At 34.2% G+C, this 10,615-nt stretch overlaps 1 protein-coding gene and 1 long non-coding RNA gene across 2 annotated transcripts; both read left to right on the top strand.

The window, feature by feature from the left end:
- Positions 1 to 2,147: 2,147 nt before the first annotated feature.
- On the top strand, positions 2,148 to 6,079 carry LOC116026222 (wee1-like protein kinase). The gene is made up of 10 exons (XM_031267704.1): positions 2,148 to 2,539; positions 2,646 to 2,706; positions 2,802 to 2,868; positions 3,649 to 3,906; positions 4,069 to 4,136; positions 4,231 to 4,340; positions 4,426 to 4,466; positions 4,560 to 4,705; positions 4,875 to 5,228; positions 5,717 to 6,079. Exons 1-10 carry the CDS (start codon positions 2,238 to 2,240, stop codon positions 5,819 to 5,821), a joined length of 1,512 nt encoding a protein of 503 aa, XP_031123564.1. The 5' UTR covers positions 2,148 to 2,237; the 3' UTR covers positions 5,822 to 6,079.
- Positions 6,080 to 8,183: 2,104 nt separating this feature from the next.
- Positions 8,184 to 10,615, top strand: LOC116026223. Its single transcript, XR_004099794.1, has 3 exons — positions 8,184 to 8,578; positions 9,388 to 10,377; positions 10,512 to 10,615. It is a non-coding gene; the product is annotated as an uncharacterized LOC116026223 (long non-coding RNA).

The raw sequence follows: 10,615 nt of genomic DNA, 5'->3' as shown, positions 1-10,615 counted from the left end.
CCACCACTTTTCCCTTTACTTTTTTCAACGTATTGTATACAAAGATCACAAAGAAGGTGAAGCAATTCTTTTGACCAACTAACCCTGCCTGAATCTTTACCACGTTGGTTTTCATCTTTGTTCTCACTTTGACCTTCATGTACATTTTTTTTCGATTTGGTGCCATCTAAGTAATATAATAATAAATTAGTGTTTACTCATGACATTCCATAATGCTTAGGATATAAGATAAATGCTAATATGAATCACAAAGACCTCTAACACATAGAATTACTTCAAAAATAAATTACAGAGCTCATAGAAGATTAGCAAGAGAATTTATATTGCAATGTGAAGTGATTAGCAATAATATGGAACAAATAAATCTAGAAGGAAAACCACGCATCACAGTAAAACTGAATTACATTTTATAGCACATTTTAGATGAATATGATTTCTGCCTTGTTGTCATTCTTCTTTGGTACATAAAAGAGGAGAAACTATTTTGATATCTTATATTAAGCAATTAAGGGACTTGATAAAAAGAGAAATATTTGATGCAATAATAATACATAACTTTATACACTAACACTAGCAGGCAAGTATGAGAAAAACGCAATATACCTACTTCAAATTCCCAGGTTTGTTTTGATCTGAGCAATGCTTTTATTTGCAATCATGTTCTGCCTTGCTTGTAACCATTTAATAGATGCTAAATAAATTTTTGATATTATAACATACATAACTACTTCATACTGTTATTGCAAATCAATAAAAAGTAGTTCTGTTATTCCCAAAATTTTGCTAATGAAATTGATTAACAAATTTTTATTGCAAATCACTAGACAAATTATTCTCATCCTACTGACTTTAGCAAAGCAAAAACAACAAAACATCCATTTTTACTTCTCACAAGTGAAGATAGAGGCAGGTAGCAGTAAAGAGAAGTTAAAAAAAAAGTAGTTTTAAAGTAAACAAATAACACATTCACATCACATGCATTATCATATCCCCAAAAGCAATGAAACATTCAAACACAAGTACAAAACATTCCCTTTAAAAAAAAAATTATAGAACATCCAACAAATTAAACACAAATAAATTAGATAGCTTACCTGTGAGAGAATGCAAAGTAGTGAATGAACATGGTTTAATCCCCAATAAAAGCAAAGAAAAGACACACGAAAAAAGAAAAAAATCTAGACTACAAATTGAAGAGAAATTCTGAGAAAATAAGAAATGAGGGAACGAATTTACCTTGGAGATAAGCAGCGACCGACAGTGGATCGGAGAAGGTAGTCATGAAGGTGAGAAGAGTTGGATCGAACGGCAGAGAGAAGAAGAGCCGGACGCGGTGAAACTGAGCGGAGGAGCGAATGATTAGGGATTTTACATGGATAACATTGCCATTTGACAATGAAAATTAACAAGCCATTATCTAATAAGCCAAGGCTAATAAGCCATAAACCAAATACTCCAAATTAACTTATTCATAGGGTGAAACAGCTAAATAAGGTCAAATAAGCTAATTTTTTGCTAATAAGCCAATAACCAAACACCCCCTAAGTAATTCACACCCGGCTGTTTCATTTAGCAAAGCAACGAAAAATGCAACACCAATAATAATCTAGGGACGAAAAGTGAGCATGACCAACCGTTAGGATGGATTTTACAATTATCGTATAACTTATAGACGAAAAATACAAATTTATCTTATTTTGCTATCTTATTAGTTATTTTTAATTAGACTTATATTGTTATTATAAATGTTGTTATAATTAGACTTATTATTATTATTATAAATGTTTTTATATTCTAAACAAAACAATTAAAATGTTTAATTCACCAATTCTGTTCATTTTTTGAAAAAATGAACCAAACACATTAAGATAATTTTATGGAATGAAACCAAATACTATAAAAAAAATAAATTCTAAAAAATGACTCATTTTTCACAAAATATTTTTCAAAAATCATTTTCCTACTTTCTAAACACCTTATGCCAAAAGTTTTATGATTTTTGAGCATATCATCTGAGAAGTCCATTATTAAACACGCTACACGCTACAGCCGAATGTAGCGTAAATTTTCCCAATTAGCGCGAACCCGCGCATTTTTCAAAATACTCAACACTGCCCAACACAGAAGTCCCATCTCTCACTAATCTCTAGACTCTACTAATATTACCAAATCCACATATATATACTCACCGATTTGTGTTTCAAAAACAACAGCATCAGTATCAAGCACGCTTGAAAATGAATCAACAGAAGAGGAGTAGCAAGGCGAGGCTTCCAATGGCGAAGAAAAGCTTCAAGAGGAGTAACCTAAAAACCGACAAGACGCTCAAGAGTTCACTGACGAGACACTTCACGCTCGGCCACCAATCTTCAGCCACCATTTCTTCTTCTTCTTCATCCCAACCCTCTGGATTCCAGAGCCTTCTTGACTGCGAAGCTCATCCGCCAGCTCAATCGCACTTTCCCTCCACGTCATCTGTCGATGCCGCCGATGCTGGTGTTGATGAGAAAGATTTCATTCTTAGCCAGGATTTCTTTTGGTAAAGCCGCAATATTTTGGATCTCGTCGTGTTAGGTTAAATTTATTATCTACATTTTGCATTTATTTATTTATTTCTAATTGATTTCTAATATTTTGGGATTCAGTACACCCGATTATATTACGCCCGATGCGCCGGCTATTCCAAATGCGTTTAATAATGAAACGGTAAGCTTCTTAGTTTTTCTTCAGATGTTGTACAAATTGTTGCAATGGATTCAAAACTGTCTCATGTTGGAATATTGGATAATCCTTTTTTACAGGATAATTTAATTTGTCCCGGGTCACCAGAGAAAATTAGAACTGTTGGGAGCAAAATGCGGAGTTTGGGTAATGCAATATTTTGTTTGTTCTCTTTTTAAGCTCAATCTCAATTTTCGTCCGTTTATGATTTTGTAAATTGGTAATTGATTCACTGGCTATTGTTTGTACATTGAAATTATTTCATATTTTCCCATGTTCAAGGCAGAAAAAAGGATGCATTTACATCTTGATGAAAAGAATATAAGCTCTTTTTAAATTATACTGGAGGGTTATACACCAAAGTATAAATAAAATCACTGTTTGGACTTCAAGGCACATGCTTAGCTAATAAACAAATATGGATATTGAGATGTTCCTTATACCAAGTGGAGGGAATCTTTTTTACAAAAAAAAAAATAAAATGTTCCTGACTTCCTGCTTGGAATCTATGGAATGTCATTTTATGATGGTTCATTCTGAAGATAAGTGCTTTGTATGTTAAATGGCTATCCTCATACTCTAGATTTTTGTCATAATACTATTCTTTGTTCTCTGCTTAATGGTGGTCTTATTGGAACTTTAAGTTAGTGCATATGTGAAGGTTGATGTTCCTTGTGCCATTTAGACTTTCAAGAGTGCTACATTTGTTGTCTGCCAAGCATTAAATTACAGTCACCTAGCAACCTGCTAGTCCTTTATATCCATTTCTGTTTTGATAGGTTTCACACGTGTGCTAACAATGCAAAATACATGGGTTTTATTCTTCCTTGCTTTGACTGTTAAAATGCACTATGATCATCAATGTCATGAATATTAGTGTTGCATATCAAACCACTTACTTGGTCTTCTCTATTCACATTTTTACAGATGGACTCTCAGTTTCCTTTACTTCCAACTTTTCTAGTCAGCAACCATTGCCTGAAGCTGTAGATGATACTTCTGGGGTAGATGAGACAATGTTGGAAAGCACAATCAAGTTGCAGAAGAATCACAGTTATGTTTCTCAGTCTGCTGTGGCCTTAAGGTGTAGAGTTATGCCTCCTCCGTGCATTAAAAACCCATACCTTAAGGATGCATCAGAAACAGATATTGATCCTTTTGGAAACCGGAGATCCAAATGTGCAGGTATTGGAGTTCACTTACATATAAGTTTTGATTCTTTTACTATGAGAAAATCTTGTTCTTTAACAGAAATTAGCAATTGTCTATGAAGGTCTAATTTTTTATGAGATTATATGCTCTTTTATTTCCTAGTAAAATTCCAGTGATAATCCTTGGAACTTGTAGCTTTTTGGCCTGCAGTTTGGGACAATGATGGTCTTTCACGCTACCGGACAGATTTCCATGAAATTGAGGTAATTCATTTACAATAGTCAAATAAACAAAATTATTCTTCAAAATTTATTTTTTTTAATGCTTCTGTACATTATATTTGTTTATGTATACCAGCAAATTGGCAGTGGAAATTTCAGCCGTGTCTTCAAAGTCTTGAACCGAATTGATGGTTGCATGTATGCAGTGAAACAAAGCACGAGACAATTGCATCTGGAGTCTGAAAGGTATCTCTTCATTAGATGCATGGTTGTGCTTGTGTGTGAATATTGGGTCTTCTACTTATGCTTCTTGATTCTTTTGCTTTGACAGGAGAAAGGCATTGATGGAAGTTCAAGCGCTTGCTGCTTTAGGTGAGTATTCTTTCTAAAATTTTTACCTCGTGAGACATCTATCATACCTTTCAAATTCACTTTTGAAGATAATTTACCATTCTGTATTTGCAGGATACCATGAGAACATTGTTGGTTATTATACTTCTTGGTTTGAGAATGATAAACTTTATATACAGATGGAACTCTGTGATCACAGCCTATCTGTCCAGAGAACCAAATTATTCACAGAAGGAGAAATATTGGAAATACTGTATCAGGTAATCTTTCCATTGGATACTAAAACTAGTGGTCTTGGGGAATGCACAAGTTGCCTCTTTATGTAAACATTTATTATTATTATTAGTATCTTATGCCTAAATTGATTTGAGGGGTGGTGCCTCATAGATTAATTCTAATGGTCAAATATTGACTATTGTATATTTGCAGATAGCCAAGGCACTGCAGTGTGTGCATGAGAGAGGGATTGCCCATTTAGATGTAAAACCAGACAACATATATGTGAAAAATGGTGTTTATAAGCTGGGGGACTTTGGATGTGCAACACTTGTTGATAGTAGCTTGCCAATTGAGGAGGGCGATGCACGCTATATGCCCCAAGAAATCCTCAACGAGAACTTCGATCACCTTGACAAGGTTGATATCTTTTCCTTGGGTGTTGCTATGTATGAGCTTATTAGAGGATCTTCACTGCCAGAGAGTGGGCTTCATTTGCTGAACCTCAAGGAAGGAAAAATGCCTCTTCTACCAGGTCATTCATTGCAGTTTCAGAATCTACTCAAGGTACTCCCTTTGACTTGGAATACTATACAGAATACTTTAAACTACTACATACATAATAAATTAAGTTTGCATAAATAATAGGGATAAAATAGTAAGATGAAATAAATGTAATTAAGTCAAACCCACGTGGTGAGCCATGAGACTAAGTCAAAGCCCCCATTCTGGCCGTGGGTATGGCTAGCAGCTTGGGGTCAGCTTCAAAGGCCGGCCTTATGGGCCTTTGCCCTCTGCCCTCGGGTCTTTTGCGACCTGCTCGGAGTATCTCTTTCTCTTAACCTTTGAGTCGCAAGCTCTTCTTGGGCCTTGGGTCATGAGCTCTTCTTGGGCTCTCGGGCCATGGGCTCTTCTTGGGTCCCGAGTCATGGACTCTCGATCCTCGGGTCTACATTCTTGAGCCATTTTTAATATCTCTATCACATTTCATGGATAATTGCAATCTCAAGGGAAATTCAGACTTATTTTTCTCTTTATCAATCCACTCAATTCAGGTGATGATGGATCCAGATCCTACCCGGAGACCTTCAGCTAAAGATCTTGTATATAATCACATTTTTGAGAGGCGACAAAGATCCACAGCGAACAAGATGCATTGAAAAACGTATTGGGAGCTCAAAAGCTAAAGCTTGTGGAGATGTTAGTGGCAGGAGAAACAATAACGGAAAAGAGTACTTCATGGCATGCTTCCTAGTTCTGTATATATTGTTCCACAGGAGAGGGTCTCCGGTATTTTGCGCCAGTTGGTTTTTGAATGGTCTAATTTTGTTAAGGCCCGGAAGAAGTTATAAAAGCTGCTCTTTTGTCAAGTTTATATCAAACAAGGATATTTATTTGTATTTTGGCAGTTTCAGAAATTGGTCTTCGGAGTTGTTTGATCACTATTCTCCATATTTAAGCACATACAAATTTATAGAACCAATTTATGAAAAAGTTCATACTCAATAATGTCCTCACATCATAGTGGGCATTGGATGTAAAATTGATTCACCTCAGAGCATAAGGCCTTCTCCATTGGTGAAACTTTCACGGTTATTTAAGCAAAAAATGTCACATTGGATGAGAGATAATGAGGTGAGAGAGTATGTTTTTACCTCCTGCAAATATGGAGTTCTTTCAGGTTTTGTGGGGCCCATCAACATATTAGAGCGCCCTCCTGGGCGCGTAAATCTGATTTTATTATTTTTTTTTTACAAATTTTGTTTTTTTTTTTTGTTTTTTTGTTTTTTTTTCTTCCACCTTATTTTCTCTTTCTTAATCACACCTGTAAAATCTCCTAAAAACTTAAACTATTGTGGATGGCTTAATAATGATACAAGACATTAAGTTTAAACACAAACTAGTGGTACTAATCCTATAGGTTGGGGAAATATAGCAAAAGTCATAAGAATAGAAGATGAAACCAGAAATATTTGTTAGGGAGCTGAAATTATAATTTGTGATTAATCTTGGTCAAGTGCGGTATGAGTTACTGTACACGTTCTTTATTTTTTAATAAAAATGTACGGATTCGTGATTATAAATTTATACAAATTTGCAATGCAATTGTCATTCTGCGTTGTGATAAAATTCAACGAACATGGAATAACCTTGCAATAATATTAAAGATTTAGTTGTTTTAAAAGTAATATTCAAAGGCAAAAACTTGTGTGAGACCGTCTCACCATGAGACGGGTCGGGTCGGGTCAAGATGCAAATGTAACACTTATATGCACAAATGTCATACTTATATGCTCAAATGTAATACTAATTAAGAATAAAATTTTTGTTACTTATTAGGGTAAATGTAATACTTTTAAGGAAAAATACAATACTTTTACATTTCGATTTAAAAGTATTACATTTTTTCTCAAAAGTATTATATTTGCCCTTATAAGTGAGAGGTATTTGCCAACATTACTTATTATGAAAAATGAATTACTTTTTCTCTTATAAGTAACAAAAATTGTATTTTTGATTAGTATTATATTTGAGCATATAAGTGTGAGATTTGCACATATAAGTATGACCAGGCCCGACCCTGGGCAAGGGCAAGGGCAGGCTGCGCCCTTGCCCAGGGCCATCTCTAGGTAGGGGCCATAGGAATGATAGGATATATAGTATGTATATATATATGGGAAAATGGCATCTTTAGTCCCTGAGTTATAGGGGTAGTGTAGACTCAGTCCCTGAGTTATGACTGTATGCGAGTTTAGTCCCTCAGTTATTCGCAAAGTGGCGAGTTTAGTCCCTGGCCATTAAATTTGACGAAAAAATTAAAAAATATTCAAAATTTGAGGGGTAAAATAGGAAATTCACATTTTATTATTCTTCTTATATCAAAACCACTTTTACAACATTATTTTTCACTTCTTAGCCTAATTATTTTCAAGATTTTTCATTTTTAAAAGCATTTTAATAACTTTCAAATGACTTGTTAGGAACCTGACTCTCGTATAACACACTTAAAACTTAGCACAAATAAAGAAATGCATGATCATTGTATTTAGGTGTATGAAACACACTATCCTAACAAGTTTTTATCTTTTTACTAAGCAACAAATGTAATAAAATTAAAACTTTTGAGATAGGATAGTGTGTAAAAAAATCTCAAAAGTTTTAATTTTATTACATTTGTTGCTTAGTAAAAANTGTTTTTAAAATTGAAGAATCTTGAAAATAATTAGGATAAGAAGTGAAAAATAATATTGTAAAAGTGGTTTTGATATAAGAAGAAGAATAAAATGTGAATTTCCTATTTTATCCCTCAAATTTTGAATATTTTTTAATTTTTTCGTCAAATTTAATGGCCAGGGACTAAACTCGCCACTTCGCGAATAACTGAGGGACTAAACTCGCATACACCCATAACTCAGGGACTGAGTTTACACTACCCCTATAACTCAGGGACTAAAGATGTCATTTTCCCTATATATATATATATATGATATATATTATATTAAAATTTTCTTTTGCTTTTATTGTTATCTGAATATTGATGAAGACGCACTCTGCGAGAAAGCGAGGAGGAGTCCAGAAGACGGCCAAACTCTTGGTCTCGCACCCACCGCCCACACCGCTCAAGAGTCCAAGCGTCGCCATCGACTCGCCGTTGCACCTTCACCCGGCCTTCTCAACGGTAAAAATGGCGTCAATAAAAGCTCAGGAACAAACAGCAAATCCACCAATCCACCATTCACGATTCACCATCCACACTCACAGACTCACCGATCCTGTCTACAAACTACAAATCCTCCATAGCAAGTAGCAACCACTGAACCACTGAACGTCTGAACCACAAGGTCTTCACTCTTCAGTCTTCACACTTCAAGTCCAGCCCTTCGGCCTTCGCCTAAGCCTTATCACCTAATTATCAGGTTATAAATTTTTCTTTTGCTCGTAATAGTATTCTATTAATTTTGCAATTCTGGCTTCCTAATTAATGATATTGTGTGCAAATGTGTAATTTTAATTTGTGAATTGCAATTAGGAATTAGGAATGTAAACTGTTTCAAGCCTGCAATTGTGAATAGGAATACTGTTGCTATTAGCCTATTAGGATTTAGGAATTAGGAATACTGCTGCTATTAGGAATTAGGAATGCCGAATACTGCTGCCTGCTGGTTTTAGGAATTAAGAATCCCGAATGCTGCAATTGTGAATTTGTGATAATTGTGTACTGTCTATACTGTTAGGAATTAGGAATGAAATTGTAATGTTATTAGGTTTAAGTACTGCCTATACTGTTTTTTTTTTTTTTTTTTTAAATTCCAAACAGCCTTTCTATGTAGAATAGAAAATGACAGTAACAATTTTAATGTGTCAATACCAGTTAATGTATCTTTCTTTGCCTTAAGACCCCATTACAAGCCAATCAAATAAATTCAAGCACACAGACAATGTATTATGTATAAACACAATTTGTGAGACTTGATACTTGACACTAACACAACTCCAATCTGTGGATCATCATCACCCCTCTCCACTTCACAATTCCTCATTTGTTTATAAAATTGTACAGCATTGGTTTGTTTTCTTTGCCTGCTTGTAAAACATCTCTGAAGCTGCTTGTACTGCCTATACTGTTAGGAATTAGGAATGAAATTGTAATTTTATTAGGTTTAATATATGAAGATTGATTTTATTTTGTAAGTTTTGTAATGTGTTTATTTATTTATTTATGCAGGGATTGAAGGCACATGTTAACCGGTTAGGGCAAGATAAAGATTTTTGATTAATTGATTCTCAAGTTCAAACAGGTGCTTTTGTTCCTTTTTTTTTTGTTAAGATCAATTTTATTTTAATTTTTATTGACCTTCCACTTGGAAGGTTTTACTTGATAATGTGTCAAACTTAACTGTAAAATCTTTATGCAATACACGATGGGAGAGTCGAATAAAAAGTGTCAAAGCTATTAGATTTCAAGCTCCTCAAATAAGGTTGGCTTTGTTAGAATTATGTGAATCTTGTGATGATGCCAAATCAAAGAGTGAAGCGGAAAGCTTGGTTAGTGCACTTGAGAGTTTTGAATTTTTACTTGGAATTGTTATTTGGTATGAAATTTTATTTGCTATTAACATGGTAAGTAAAAGGTTGCAAACAAAATCTATGTGCATTGAAACTACTAAAAATCAAATTAAAGGTGTAATAGATTTTTTTGAGAAGTATAGAAATGAAGGGTTTGTTTCTAGTATAAATATTGCCAAAAGTATTGCATGTGAGATGAACATAGAGCCTACATTTCCAATTAAACGTCGTATTATTAGGAAAAAACAATTTGATGAAAATGATTATGAGGAGGAAATGCAATCACCTGAGGAATCTTTTAGAGTTAATTATTTTCTAATTGTTGTGGATATGGCAATTGCTTCATTGAATACTAGATTTGAACAATTGAACACATTTGAAAATATTTTTGGATTCTTATATGATTCAAAAAAATTGAAGTCATTAGATAATGATGAATTAATGGAATGTTGTAATAATTTTGCATTTACTTTTTCTCATAACAATGTGTCAGATGTAGATTCAAATGATCTTTTTTTCTGAATTAAAAGTGTTACAGGTGACTTTGCCAGACAAGTTGATGTCCGCAATCGAGATTCTTGAGTTTGTCAAAGTTGCAGATTGCTACCCAACGGTTTCTATTGCTTATCGGATTCTATTGACTATACAGGTGTATTAATTGACATTAGTATTTTTGTACTCATATATAATATTTAAAATTCACTTATAAAAATTTATGTTAACTTCTAAATTTAATATGTGGCCTTTTTTTTTTCCACTTGCCCCGGGCCTATAAAACTATAGGAACGGCCCTGCTTAGCTCGTCTGCTCTTCGACGTCCGTAAATGACTCCAGCCTCCACCCCTCCCACTACCGCTGGAGCCATCACTATCATCGGTCTCTCTCTC

This window comes from Ipomoea triloba, chromosome 7 (assembly GCF_003576645.1).
Source record: "Ipomoea triloba cultivar NCNSP0323 chromosome 7, ASM357664v1".
NCBI classification, from domain to species: domain Eukaryota; kingdom Viridiplantae; phylum Streptophyta; class Magnoliopsida; order Solanales; family Convolvulaceae; genus Ipomoea; species Ipomoea triloba.
This window is presented reverse-complemented; position numbering and strand designations above follow the sequence as displayed.